Here is a 15,884-nt window from a genome sequence, read left to right as displayed (position 1 = left end):
TCTTTACAGACACATCACCCAAAGCAGTGATAGTGAAGGCAAAGATAAACAGCTGGGACTACATCAAATTAAAGAGCTTTTGCACAGCAAAAGAGACAATAACAAAAACAAAGAGAAACCCCACCAACTGGGAGAACATTTTTGCACCCAACACTAATGATAAAGGACTGATCACAAAAATCTGCAAAGAGCTGATGAGACTCAACAACAACAAAGAAAATAATCCAGTCAAAAAATGGGCAGAAGAGCTTAAAAGAAACTTCTCTGAAGAGGAAATGCAAATGGCCAACAGGCATATGAAAAAATGTTCAACATCACTTGTCATCAGGGAAATGCAAATCAAAACTACCATGAGATACCATCTTACACCAGTGAGAATGGCACATATTAAAAAAACTAGCAACAACAAATGTTGGCGAGGGTGTGGAGAAAAAGGAACTCTTCTGCACTGTTGGTGGGAGTGCAAACTGGTCCAACCACTGTGGAAAGCTGTATGGAGATTTCTGGACCTACTAAACATAGAACTTCCATATGATCCAGCAATTCCACTCCTAGGTATTTACCCAAAGGACACAGAAACATCAATTCCAAAGAACACCTGCACCCCTATGTTTATAGCAGCACTGTTTACAATAGCTAAGCTTTGGAAACAACCCAAATGCCCAAAAATAGATGACTGGATCAAGAAGATGTGGTACATATATACCATGGAATATTACTCAGCATTCAAAAAAGATAAACACATGCAATTTGCAGCAACATGGATGGCGCTGGAAGGGATCATGCTCAGCGAAATAAGCCAAAAAGAAAAAGAAAAATACCGGATGGTCTCACTCATAGCAGGAATCTAGAAAACTTAAATAAGGGACCAGGAAAATGAATAACTATAAGAAAGTGAAAATCAAAATCAACAAAAAACTATGAACCAGAGACACTTTTAGGGGGGCGGGGGGTGGAGGGGAGGGATTGGGGTCAGAATGGGGGGGCTGCAATTGTATGGGGAATATAACAATAAAATTTATTAAAAAAAAAAAAAAAAAAAAAAAAAAAATTGGAAAAAAAAAAAAAAAGAATTAAATGAGATAACTTGTGAGAGAATATATAATAGCACATACTAAAAACAAAGCAAATGTTGGTTTCTATTCTCTCTTGAGAAACCAGGATCCCAAATTTGGCATTAGTAGCTCATATTTTATTACTGACCATTAATTGTAGTTAGCTGTAGGAGGAAAGGAAGCACAAAAGGAGAAATCAAGAATCCTGACAACTTTTGTATGTTGTTGACTCTACATATTTTATTCATGAATAACTCTTTAAATATACTGGTGATGGTTGCTGATAATTTTTAGCTATACACACTGCTGTTATCATTGAAGTCCTTCATTTTCTTTGTTATCCATGTATTTATTCATTTAAATTATAAATAAACATGCTCATTTTGTTTTTCAAAAATGAGTGGAGAATGCTCTCTGGGCGCTCACCCACCTTAGGGCAACATGGCCAAACGAACCAAGAAGGTGGGGATCGTCGGTAAATATGGGACCCGTTACGGTGCCTCCCTTAGGAAAATGGTGAAGAAGATTGAAATCAGCCAGCACGCCAAGTACACTTGCTCCTTCTGTGGCAAAACCAAGATGAAGAGGCGAGCTGTGGGAATCTGGCACTGTGGTTCCTGCATGAAAACGGTGGCTGGTGGTGCCTGGACCTACAACACTACTTCTGCCGTCACAGTAAAGTCTGCCATCAGAAGACTGAAGGAATTGAAAGACCAGTAGAAATTGTATAGTTTAGACCACTGCCAGCACATAATAATAAATGGGGTAATCTTTGTAAGAAAATTATTTGGCTTTGTTGCTATTCTGACATGCATTAATTTTGTTTCCCAAGCAAGTCTCAAAGACTTTACCAGTTGGAATACTTTAATTTTTATTGGACTGATAAAGAGGGATTATATACTGAAGTGGGATTATATTCCAGTACTTTTTTTCGGTAGTAGACTGATAAATAAATAAAAATCTTACAAAAAAAAAAAAATGAGTGGAGAATTTACTAAGAATCTGTTATGTTGTGAAGGATAGTCAAAGCACAAACAGTTAAAGAAATAGAGAAATGTTACCCTTAAGGAGCTTATGATCTAGAGGTAGGGTTAAATGCAGATGTAGGGATAAATGCAGAGAAAGGAGTATTTCTGAACATACAGAAGGGGCAGGGGCATGAGTTTGCGTCTATATAAGCACTCAGTAGGTTGCCCAAGCCCAGAGCCTCATTTCTTTGCTACCAGATCTGAGTCATCATTTGTTCCACCTGGTCTCTTGCTAACACTAAATACGTATGTTAACCTGAGCAATCAGATTTGCCTCGTCTTTAAGTCATTTTCCAATTTCTAGATTCTCCCTGTCAAGTAAATATTTGAAAAGGGAAAGCTATCCCTGGTGGAAGGTTCTGGGTCTCCAACAAATAGCAAAAAGGCCATTCTAATAAAAAAAGGACATTCATCAGTATAGACTCCAGCACACTTCATTTCCAAGTGTGGAAAATGAAGAGAAGCTATGAGGCTAGAAATCCCAGGACAAACTCTTACCCAGCATCCCTGTTGTGTATCTGGAATGCACACTTTCTCACTGAAAGAATATTTTTCTACCTTGAACAAGAGCTGCTTTTACCCAGGGGCATAGTTTGCTTTGGGATAACAGTCAAATGTCTGGAGTTAAAAGTACCTACTGACCCCCCAGGTATGTGAGAAATGCATGACTAATTGCATCCGGTGCCTGGTCTCAAACAAGGCTGTAGTTAGTGCTTATTTCAAGACATGTGTATAAAGTCTGCTATATGTTTGGGCCAAGCATGCCACCACTGCCATGTCAATACCTTTGGTGTCCTACGTTAGCTTTGCTGAGAGTAGCAGCTACTATCAGTTGGTAACAATCTACCCTCTCCTTGTGTTGCTTCCCGATGGTGGAACCTTGAGAAAGCTTTGGAGAGGAAAGTTTTAACTTCCTATCTTTACCAGAGTGAAGACCTCAATATATATATTTGTAGAACAGGTAAAATATTTAAAAACATAGATGATTCTCACATAGTTTGTCTCATTTAATTCTCCGCAAATTCTTGCGGTGAAGCCAGGGAAAAATAGAACAGCACAATTGCTTAAAAAAGAAAAAAAGGGCCTCCCTGGTGGCGCATGAGGTTAAAACGCAATCTATGAAGCTGTCTGCAGCCTCTACAGCACGAGTCTGATGTCCAGCCAGCCAGGGAAAAACCCACATAGCGCAGCAGACCTCTCCTGCCTTGCCTGCTGCTCCCCTCAGCAGTGTACTTTGGTGGATCTGCCTGTTCTGTTCCCCACTCTGTCTCTGGTGAATCCTCTCACCCCCCCATACCTCTGACCTGTACCCCAGGTACAGGTATTTATTTATGCATAAATAAATAAATCTTTAAAAAAAAGAAAAAAGAGGAAAAAACCAAATTCCAAAGAAAGGTGATAAATGCCATGTGACTTGTGTCTAGACCTTGAACAAGTTGATTAACCAGCTAACCTTCAATTTATACTTCTAAAATAGGGATAATATTTTTGCCTATTATTGTTTAAAAGTTTTATTTATTTATGCATACAAGAGCTGGAGTATAGGCCAGGGGGTTTGGGGTGAGAGGATTCACCAGAGACAGAGTGGGGAACAGAACAGGCAGATTGACTGAAATACACTGCTGAGGGGAGCAGCAGGTGAGACAGGAGAGGTCTGTTGAGCCATGTGGGTTAGCTCCCTGGCCAGGGATCGAACTCAGGCTGGGGTGGTGATAGTGGTAAGACTTAACCGCTAGGCTACCAGGGAAGCCCTATGCCCATTATTAAGTGAGGTAATCCCTGTAAAGTGCATTTCACTGTGCCTGACATGTGTTAATAAGCAATGGTTCTTTTAAATTTGTATATAGATTACGAAAGAAATGGAGTGATTTGTGAAAACTGCATGACTAACCAAAAACCCAAACTTTGGTCTGTCTGATTCCTAGTGGAATTATCTTTCTGTTCTAACATAACCTTATCCTAAAAATATTAATGAAGAGAACATAAGTTAGACACTGAAAAGAATTTCCCATTGCTTTGCTGTGGTGCTAGTACATTGAAGGTGAAGATAAGGGAAAAAAACAGTGAGACATTACTGATTAATTTTAAATTAAACTTGTATTTTTATATTCAGGATATAGAACATCATTGATTAAATACAGTAATACCGAGCACAAAACAGTAATACCTTTATATGATACTTCTTATAAATAAGAATTTATATAATAATTTCCCCCCAGAATATGCAGGATTTTGTTGTGATGTTTTCTTAATATTTCCAGCTATATAAGATGGCATTACTACCATTTTGCATTTGTTCATTCATTCAGTAAATACTTAATTTTTGCTTACTGCACGGGGCTAGGTACTAAAGATATAAAAACAAATGAGATTGCAACTCTGCTCTTGACTATAAAGTTTAGGTGAGGAGATGAACATGAAATAAACAATAATCACTCAACCTGATAAGTACTATCATAATGATAAATGCAGTGGAAACTTGTAGCAACAAGAGTTTAAGAGACTTGCTTAGGGAAAATAGAAATGAAAAAGGAAGTTTGGCGCAAAGCCTGTGGGTTATGTTTTACTCTATAAATCCATGGTCTCTAAACTTTTTTTCTATTCAGAAAAAAAAAATGGTTTTTGTATTCATCCTTAATGTGCCTTTTATACATTTTAAAATAAAACACGTATCTATGTAACTGCCAGTATATTAATTTGGGACACTTGCCTATTCTGTGACTCAAAAATTCCACTCCTGGGTATATTTCTGAAAACTTTATAGGTGCAACAAGTGAATCGACAATACACTCTTTATGTTGTCCATAATAGCTAAGCTTTGAAGGACTCCAAATATCCTCCAGGAGAGTAAATAAATAGCTTTTGATATGATTGCATAATGGAATATTACTACTCAGTAAAAATAAAAAAAAATGAAAACATCATGCAACACCATGAACAAATCTTTAAAACGTAATACTATTTTAAAAACTCAAGTACAAAGACCAAATACTGTGATACTACTTTTTAAAAGTTCAAGTACAAACAGATGCTACATTACTTCTTAATAAATGCATATGTGTTAAACCTATGAAAAAGTAAGGAAATTGCAAAAAAAAAAAAACAACCCAAAATGTATCTTGGGCGAGGTAGGCGGTGGGATTAGGAGTAAGGAAAGGTGAAACAAAGGTGGCTGAGAGAGTCTGGTGAGGTTAAAAGACATGTTAGTGGTGAGTTCATAGATCTTCTTTTATTATTATACTTGACAGCTCCTATGCATGTCACATTCTTTAGTAAATATTAAATATTGCATTAAGTGGGGATAAATGTAAATAGAAATCTCAATATTTTCTTTTTGAGCCTCAGTATCTCCCTTGAGGCACCATAGAGAAAAGTAAGTTAGGCAATCAGAGTCACTGGTATTTATTTTAGCAGGGGAATGAAATGCTCATATGTCTGTTTTAAAGAGAATTTTATCAACATTAAAAAGGAGAGACAATTTGTGTCAGAGGTCTTGAGTTTCTGACCCAACATAGTGGCTTTGGGAACATATGATACAGAGTCAATTCGAGACCTGTTTAATAGACAGAACTACCTGGGATTGGTGATATAAGAGGAGGTGACAATCATTTAAGATGACTGTTAGTTTCCTAAATTGAACAACCAATGTCATTAGCCATGAGAGCAGCTAGTGACAGTAAGAGAAGCATAATGATGGAATATTGCAATAGAGAGGACAGTGTTATATAGCTGAGAGCTAAAAGCATCTACATAATATAAAAATGAAGTTGTCTGGCAGCAGTTAGTGTTAGGGGGAAAAGGATGTCCTAAAGCTAATTCCATACAGGCTTTGTGGACTCCACCCCCACCCCAGGCCAAAGCCAAAGACACTGGGAACTCCAAATCCCATCACGACCAAAGGGAAGGTGGATGGGACCTGAGGGTGGGGTTAAGCAGCCAGGTTGGTATAAAGCCAGACACGTGGGCTTTGGAGGGGTCCCCCATTTTGACTCTCCGCCAGCTCGCAGCGTCCGGCCAGCTTGGAGAGTGCTTTTTGGGTTTCCAGGTCGGCGGATCGGGTAGGACTCATTAAAGACTTTATTTCCCTATTTTCTCCCTGAGTTGTACATTTCCTTATTTCCTTTTCCCATGAAAATAAACCTTTTATTAACCTTTTGTGTGTGCCTGTAGTGGAGTATTAATAAGTCCCTTTTAAGCACGCAGGTGAGGACCCACAGCCAGGCAATCTGTTTTATTTTATATCGGGGTTGCCCTTTAACAGTAGGAATACTTTAGGAAACTGTTGCCTCTGAAAAAAATGTCACCAACATACTGATAACCAACACCACAGAAATAGATCAGGTTATTCAAACAAACAAACAAACAAACAAACAAATGAACACCAACAAGTAACCATGTCAAATAAAAAGGTAAGAGATCTACACTGGATTCCTACTAGCCATAACCACAAAAGAGGCTGAGAACTCTCAGGGGTCTAGATGAGAACCAGGAAAACATGGGAAAGTTAAGTGCTCAGGGATGCCAAGTGTCCCCAGATGAGTCCAGTGAAATAGAAAATGTAACTGAGGTACAGAGGAAACTGCATAACTCCAACATGTAAACCACGTGTTTTGGTTCCTTTGTGAGTACACTATCGAGTAAGCTCAAATTGAGTGCCAGGAATGCTCCAACTTGGAATGATAGGAAAGATATTATTGTTGTTCTCTTTATAAATATGGAGCAACTTCTGTCTACCAAGCACTATGTATGGTTCTGCTCTCATTGTTTTAAATACTAGTTTATCATTGCAAAAATTAATTATGAAATATTTTCTATGTTGTAGGAATGCACTTATGATCATTACATAGAGAGATAGACATATATGGCAATATATACATATGGCACTAGCTTGCAGACTTAGATAATCATAACCAACTCTGCCTCAAGAAACATAGAGCACTAAAACGAAATAGCCCCCAAGAATTCAATATAAATGCAGTTTATGGGATAGAAATGACTTCCCTGGGGAAGTGACATTTAAGCTGAGACCAGCCTTTAAACATGGAAGTTTCATCAGTTTCATGAGAGATTTAATATGAAAAAAAAAGTGTTCTGCTATAAAAGAACCAACTTCATTATATAGAAATTCCTAATTACAGTCATACTGGCCGTACTAAAAATATCGAACTTGGATTACTAATGCAGCAGGGTGTGTTGTCAAAAGTGTGGAGGGATTTATGTAAGATTTGCTGTTTACAGGGAGGAAGGAATTAGAAGCAGGAAAAATTTCATAGTTTTCATCATGCATTTCTGTATTATTTGGTTTGCTATCATTAAAATGCACTAATTTCATTATAATTAAAAAATAGTTACTCCAAGGAAAATTGTAGAAATGCATATTGCTAATCATTGGTCTGTTGTTTCATTGTAGTAATTCATAGATGCAACTTTTTAATTTATTATTTTTTTTTTAAGTTTTATTTATTTATGTGTACTAGAACTGGGGTACAGGCCAGAGGTATGGGGCATGAGAGGATTCACCAGAGACAGAGTGTGGAGCAGAACAGGTGGATTGACTGAAACTGCTGAGGGAAACAGAGGGCAAGGCAGGAGAGGTCTGCTGGGCCATGTGGGTTAGCTTCCTGGACAGGGATCAAACTCGTACTTCAGTGGCTGGGGATAGCTTCATAGTGCTGAGACTTAACCCCTTGTGCCACGAGGGAGGCCCCAATGATGCAACTTTTTTGACACACACAGTGGCAGCCTAAGAAATAGTGAATCCAATTTGAAGATTTTATTTAAGCAAAGTTGCTGCTAGTATCTTTGAACTAAGTAAGGCCCCGAACCACAGATTTTGCAGAGTTCTATAAACTTCAGGTGACCTATAAACCACAGCTTTGCAATTGTCCCTGTATTTAGTTCTTCACTTAGTTATAGAAAACATATGGCTCCTTTGGTGTTTTTAATAACTAGGCTCCTTTGGTGTTTTTAATAACTAATCCAAAGTTATGAAAAAACATAGCAATAAAGACTAATAGACACAGCTGTGCTTTGATTCATGGCATATGAAATTATGCTCTCAGACATTTTCTCCATTTATATTCCAACCATAAAAGCTGTAGTTCTTGTCTATCATCCTGTATGTTGTCACATCTTGATATAAGTTTACAAGCAGGCAATTTGATAGAAACTTGGTGAGGTTGAAAGAGTTCTTTTTCTAAAAACCTGCTTTGTTTTGTTGTTGTTGCAAGCAACATGCCAGTTACAGGTTTTGATAAAATATGATTTCATCTTTGGTCTAGCTTTTGCAATTGACCTTACAATTTAAGTAACATTTTTGTAAAACATCAGATATGTAGATGAGAAAAATAGGAAAATAAAGCCATTAAAAGTAAAATGGATAATAACTGAAAAACCTAGTTAAATATTGACCAAATAATTAACTTTGACTTTCACCACCCTGGTTAATCAAAAACTTTGTGACATAGTGTACAAAATGACATGGCTTTCACCCTAATCCTGGGTTCTCTGAGCAATTGTAGATTTAGATCAGATGGTGAACAAGGAAGCAAATAGAAACACAACTCTTTACCAAATTCCCAGAAGCTCACAAGGAAAGACAGACTCTTCTCTTGGCTGTTTCTGAAGTTACTGGTAGGTTGGTGATGAAATAATCAATACTCTCAACATGCAGTTTTATTTTCAATGCATTACTTGATCTTCTAAAAGTCCAGCAGAGAGGAAAGGATAAAAAAATACTTGCAATAAAACTTCTAGCAGTGGGGAAGTTTAGTGAATTAAATTAGTAAGAGAAACACAAATAGATGTTCTTATAAGTTTAAAATAGGCTTCCATTCATATAGATCTGTTTTTTGTCTCTTGATTTGTGTGACATTTATAGCCAAAGATGAAGCTAGAAGTTCTGAACTAAAATAAAGTGTTATGGTCCCCAGGTATTTCAAATACCAATAGATTTGAGTTTTATGGCTCCTGAAATTGAGGGCATGAAGTTGCAACATAGCCTGCTGGGAGTGGGAAAGAGGGGTGACTGTAGTTGGGGCATACATAAACTAGCCATAGCTTATTGACCCAGGTTGACTCATGACAGGCTCGGCCACTGAGCTAACACTGCCATCTCAGTGATTCCCTGGACTTAACACAAAGTCTTTCAGGAGGTGGTCTTTACCTGTGTGCGACCTTCTTTCCAAGTTATAATTCACACTTTCATTCCCACTCTGAGATTTCACTTCCCTTATACCATATTTATACTATATCATATTCTAGACATTCACTTTCTTTTAAGTGTCTTAAGGAATTTTGCTTCCTTCCTTCTTCATTGTCTTTACCTTCTTCACAGGTGTCTCCTGTGCCCCCAATGGCCAGTCTGCTGAAATCATACTCTTCCTCAAGTCTTAGACTAAATGACTCCTCTGGGAAGACTGTCCAGATCCCCCTTCTATAGGTGCATACACATGAACAGACCCACACACCCATGATTGTAAACCAAAGGTAGAAGTAGGGACTCCATCAGCCATATATTAAATTATATTATTTTAATATCATATACAGCCTAGCATATTAATTATATTTTAATATAATAAATCTATATATTATAATTATTGTTTATGTCAGTTTCTTCCATAACAAAACCATGAGTTTGTGAAGGGCAGAACTATATCTTCTGTGTATTTCAGATATTTGCAAAAGTGGCTGATACAAAGAAATGGTTTGATAAGTGCTGATGGATGTATGAATGAACTTAATCTCACCCATCAGACCCTTACAATTTTCCTTGCCTCGGTGAAGCCTTACAGATTCATACACGATAGGAATAAATTCTGCCTTCTCTGAGTTCTCGTAACACTCTGTTGATTCCTTGCTGGTGGTCTCTATCAGTAACTTCCCATGGTTTTAACTGCATCAGTTTTCCTATCAGTTTCATTTTTATTTGCCCAAGTCTAGCACACAGCAGCTCTGGTATAAACTGGTGCCGGGGCTGGGAAAGGAGAAGGATGCCTACTGGAGACACTGTGATCCTTTCATTTGTTCATCTGTTGTCAATAATCTGGTCCTTAAACAAACACTGGGAATGAGAAAGGTTACAATGACTCAGTTTCAATAGTTAGACTCACTCTGCACTTTTTCCTCCAGTGGTTAGGTGTCCTTGGAAATAATGACTTTGGAAGGGATAATGGTATTTTTTAATTCAAAAGTTAGGTACACATTAACTTTTTGATTCTCAGCCATATCCTTCAAAAATGGTAACACTGCAAGCAGTTGGAAATAGATGAGGCAGTCATGGTAGTTGACTGAAAAACTGAAATATGCTTTAAGTACTGAAGTCAGCAACCACATGGAAGAACAGGGTTGGTCTGGTTACTGACAATAAATCTTCAGAGATCTCATTTTTCTCACTGTAATAATAATGGCTCAGTTTTCAAAAATGTCTGCTTGCTAGCCTTGTGCTAACTCTCATTTGAGTCTCTTGACAATCCTCTAGATCAAGTATCATTTCTCCCTTGCTGTAGAGGAGAAAGCCAAGGCTCAGAAATCTTCATTCATTTTTCCCAACATTATGGAGCCCCATATTGCCTTACCACAGGTTGTAATTCAATTCTGACTGAAAATCATGGTGCAAAAAAAAATCTTTATTGACATTCTTTCAGGATCTGATTGTATCTTGTAAGTGACTCATACTTATCTCTGTGACAAACAGAATTTAGTACTCTAGATCTTCAAAAGGACAGATAAAAATTAATAAAAGTTAATTCTTCATTCCTTGGAAAGGGAGACACATTAGATCACCCACTCAACTATTCACAGACAAAATCATCTGAGTCAATTTTAGTCCAAGACTTCCACTTTCCAGAAAATTTGCCTACATCAATGTGAAGATATAAGTAAGTGTGATAGTTATATAAGATGATTTATCACTTGAATTATGAAAAGTATGCTTTCTAAAACATTGTCCAGATGTCCTCTCTGGACAAAAGCAGTCATAACAACACCACCAGTAAAACTTCCACAAGAAACAGTTGTTCAAACTTATTCACAAGTTATAATGTCAGTTGTCAAAATGATTACTTCCTCAAATTGACCTCCTCTAACCTAGCAGCTCTAAACTTTCTCTTCTTGGCTCTTTAGAATACATTTTGATCGCCAGATCTAAACAAAACCATCTTGTACAAATTATCATTGAAGTTCCATGTGGATTATATTTCAAACCAGAGATAAAGGAAAACTATGTCCAAGAGATACAATGAATATCTCTTTATCCTAAAGTCAAGTAAGAAAGGATCTTTGAGGAAAAGAGTCAAATCTTTGGGAGGAAGCATGTTAAAACATGTTAAAACAGAATTATTAAAAAGAGTTCTTGGGAGTTAATTTTAGAAAATTCTTGCTGAATAATATCAGATATGCTTTTTCACATATATTTTATAATATACAAGCAAATCTAAATATTTCTTCATTTTCTTCTCTAATTTCTATCTAGGTTGAGTAATTTAAACTAAGTGGGGCTATTTCTCATTTCTTTTTGTCTGCATTTTTCTATCTTTCTGCTCAGTTCTTATTATAAATAGAACAACAATAAAAATATCATTCTCATATTTAGCATTATTTTAGCTTAAATTAATAATCAAATCTGGAATTTTGCTTTAAAAAGAGAATCTACTGGGTCTCCCTGGTGGCACAAGGGGTTGTCTCAGCACTATGAAGCTATTGGCAACCACTGCAGCACTGAGTTGGGTCTTCGGCCAGGGAGCTAACCCACATGGTGCAGCAGACCTCTCCTGCCTCCCCCACTGCTCCCCTCAGCAGTGTATTTCATTCACCCTGCCTGTTCTGCTCCCCACTCTGTCTCTGGTGAATCCTCTCATGCCCCCACCCCAGCACAAATAAAATATGCATAAATAAATAAAATAAATCTTTTAAAAAAGGAGGGTCTACCTACCTTGATTTAACAGATTTTTTATAAGATTTATTTATTCACACAAGAACTGGGGTAGAGGCCAGAGGCGTGGGAGGGTGAGAGAATTCACCAGAGATGGAGCGGGGAGCAGAACAATCAGACAACCAAAAATACTGCTGAGCGGAGCAGCGAGCAAGACAGCTGCAGCGCTATGTGAGTATCTGTGTGGAGGGCTGGGAATCAAACCCGCACTGCAGAGGCTGTGGACAGCTTCATAGTGCTGCACTCAACCCAAGGCACCACAGAAGAGACCCTGATTTAACAGATTTTTCACAATTGTAAATGACAATTCAGTATGGACGTTCTATCAATAGCCCATTCCTTTGGTGTTGTTGGTTTGGTTTGCTTTATGGTTTGTTTTACTTTTATATAAACAGATATTTTATAAAGAATTGGAACTTTTTCAAAAACACTTTTTGGGAACATTGTACCTGGTAGGGATACCTATTTAAATATGACCTGCTCCAACTTTTTAGGAGCTCAGAATATACATACACACACAGATACATTCAGTGATACTGATAAGTTCAGTGTTTCCTGGCACCAAAGAGATGGAGTGGGGAGTAGTGACAATGAAGGAATTCAAAGACGATACTACAGATTCCGAAGAAACAGTAGAATTCGGTTAAAAGGAAGGGAGGTACACTAGGAAAGGAAATAACATGAAACCACAAAAATTCACGGTCTTTTCAGAGAGAAGTGAGAAATACGCCATGTTTGGAATTAGGATGTGAAAACATCGAGTTTTGGGAGAATAAGCCACTGTGTAGTGAGTTCTTAGAAGTATAAAAAAATAACAAAAATCTTAGAAATAATAGGTAGTAGTATAGCTTCAAATCATTGAGAAGACATCATAAAAAAAATGTAAAAATTAAAGTCTGTTCCAGAAGATACCTGAGCAATAGATTTGTTCTTAAAGTGTGGTCCCCGGGTCAGTATTGTTCACATTTCCTGAGAACTTGTTAGAAAGGCAGAGTCTCTGGCCCTGTCCTAGGAACTCTGGGGTGAAACCAAACAGTCTGTGTTTTGACAAGCCCTCCAAGATATTGTTGTGCACTGATGTAGAGGAAGGAAGCATGCATTCCAGGTGCAAGAAACAGCATAGGCAAAGGTGTAGAGCTGTGGTGAAATAGTAGAGTCTAGAGAACAGACACAATAATGTTTCATTCATTGTGGTTTTATTAATTAACGAACTAATGAATTAATTCATAATAACAGGAATTTTATTCTGTAGTATAATCCCAGAATCAAGACATCTAAAGTCTGCATATGGGGCATATGAGTAGAAGAAAATCTGAGGGTAAAATCAAATTGAGGTTTTGACAGATTCTGACAGATTGAGATTTAAATTGCCATAGCCTGCAAAATGGAAGCGCCTTTGTGGGTTCTTCAGTTGAATAGTAACAGAAATAAAAGAGGATTTTAGAAAGTTGAAGTTGACAACAATGTAACGATTGGTTTTGCTGGTGGAAGCTTAGGTAGCATGGGGAAAAGTGACCAGGCCTAACAAAAAAGACTTTGAGCAAGCCATAGATGAGGGTTGAACTAGTTTAGCTGCAATGGAGAAAGAGACAGATAGATTTGAGGACATTAAAGAGCGAGAATTGGCCCCTGTGTGGACATAATGACTGGAAGGATGGAGTCATGCAAGATAATTCAGGGTTGGTGATCAGAGCACGGGCGCCCTGGGGAAGGAGCAGACTTCGGGAAGCAAGTTATGAGTGGAGTTAAGTTAATGTGATGTCTGCCAGCCATTGGATATAGAGTTAGGAGGTCTGAATAAGAGAGAAACTTGGAGGTCATTAGTATGTGGATGTGAACTGAAGTCACATAATCCACAGAGTATGCTGTGCAAAAGGAGAGCAGTTTAAATATCTGTAGAACATAAAAAAGAATTAGGTGAAAATGATCCTGCAAATGTGAATGGGTCAGACTGCCTTTTAAGTATCTTCCATCCAATTTTAAATTGGACACTCCCCAAAAAAATCCTATTTAGATCATTCAGTGGCCATCCATATCCATTAAAAAAATCCATCATGCTTCATTGTTATTTTACATAGATAATTAAATATAAAACATGAAAACAAAGTACACTTTGACAGATAAAAGTTAATCACTGCGTATTGTCTTTATGCATTCTTTAAAGCAATTGGCTGGTTTTCCCTTCAAATATATTTTCCTTTTCTCTTATTTTAAGAACAGAAAGTGGTTACCAGATCCAAATTTCACTGATAATAATTCTATTTCATAAATGTAGAACTGAGAGTAGAAAAGCTAATCTCAGTCTCTTTTCAGTGGTTGCAACTGAGGAGATAGAAACTCCAGTGATGGAACAGTCTGTGTGCTGAGAAACAGACACGAGACTGATGAATGAGACTCACCTGTGCAGAGAAAAGCAAACACTGACATGTGGCTACAAAGGTGAGACAGGGAGAGGAAAGGGGTAGGGGGATTCAGAGGGAGAAAGCAGAAAACAGAGAAGAGATTGCATTTGTAGTGCCAGCTTATTTTCATTTCCTCATTTCAGTTCCTCCTTAGTTCCTATTGTGCTCCCTGCTCTGTGGTCCATGAGATTCTTATAAATAACAAATTCTATTTTGGTTTAAACTTGTTTGAAATGGATTTCTGCTATTTGCAACAAAAGGAATTCTTGCTTGAATCATTTGGATAATACTGTTGACATCTGTTGGGTTTTTTTTTTTTTAATCACTAAGTTCATTCTTTGTTGATTCTGGTAATAACATTTGAATTATACCATCTGAAGCCACTCATTTATTCTAGTCCCCGAAAGACATTTGAGCCAAACCCAGGCGGTGGGACTCCTTTCAAGAAAGGACATATGATCCAAACTGCGCTAATATCTCCATCAAAAATACCCACTAGAACTGAGATAGTGAATTATTATTTTTTCCTCAGTAATTAATTTACTAGTAAGAATGACTAACTGGCTGGTCATCCTGCCACCATGGAAAAAAAAAAAAAAAAGAAGGAAACTAATTCAGAGGTTGAGGAAAAGACTGAAACACCCAGGTTCTTCATACTTCATTTGCGCACCACCATCCATCTGTTTTGAGAGCTATAGATGGTTCAGCTATTTCATCAATATATGTTCCTTTAAAAATTCAGTTTGAGTTTTTTTTTTTTTATTTACAGCAAGAAAATCCAGATAAGCATGTACTCATTTTCTATATATCTTTGAGTTGGTGAAAATGTATTGTCTATATCTAAACCAAATGCCTAGTATTGTATCTGAAATATAGCAGATGCTCAAGGAATACCTGCTGGTACTAAATGAAGACAAACAAATGCTGCCTAGGAAGTCATTTTTGGATATGCCTTTTAAAAGCTTTACCTCTGCATTAGCATATTCTGCCAAACCATCAGTGGATTTTAATCAGAGGGACTAGATGGAAGTTATATTTTAGTCTCTGTTATTCTTTGCCATTATACTTTATCATTTGCATTTGTCCTCCAATGTCAAATCCTAAACAGTTTTCTTTCTCCATATCAAATACCTCCTTTTAATTCAGAACATCCCATCTGAACCAGTATGATAGCTTCCTCTGGGCCTGAATGTCTCCACATTGTTTCTGCTCCAATCCATTTAATACAATGTAACAAGAGACATTTCTCTACTCAAGGTTGATGGCTGGGTGTTATACGAATTACAGATAATGTATATAAGAGAATCAACACTATGCATGATGTCAATTAATATTAAAATCATTACAACAATGAAGATAACACAAGAATATTAACAGATTTTTTTTTTTTTTTAGTGAGAATTCTATATTTGGGGCCTCCCTGGTGGCGCAGGCAGTTGAGCGCAGCACTGTGAAGCTGTCCGCAGCC

General features: G+C 37.3%; 2 protein-coding genes across 8 annotated transcripts in view; one reads left to right on the top strand and one right to left on the bottom strand.

Annotated features, from left to right (window-relative positions):
• PTGER3 (prostaglandin E receptor 3) overlaps positions 1 to 15,884 on the bottom strand; it is a 243,359-nt gene that overhangs the window by 141,616 nt on the left and 85,859 nt on the right. The gene's annotated exons all lie outside the window — the stretch shown is intronic.
• Positions 1,452 to 2,041, top strand: LOC119235924 (60S ribosomal protein L37a). Its single transcript, XM_037499518.2, has one exon. It carries the CDS (start codon positions 1,497 to 1,499, stop codon positions 1,773 to 1,775), a length of 279 nt encoding a protein of 92 aa, XP_037355415.1. The 5' UTR covers positions 1,452 to 1,496; the 3' UTR covers positions 1,776 to 2,041.

Source organism: Talpa occidentalis, unplaced genomic scaffold (genome assembly GCF_014898055.3).
Source record: "Talpa occidentalis isolate TD23 unplaced genomic scaffold, MPIMG_talOcc4v2.1 talOcc4.9, whole genome shotgun sequence".
NCBI classification, from domain to species: domain Eukaryota; kingdom Metazoa; phylum Chordata; class Mammalia; order Eulipotyphla; family Talpidae; genus Talpa; species Talpa occidentalis.
This window is presented reverse-complemented; position numbering and strand designations above follow the sequence as displayed.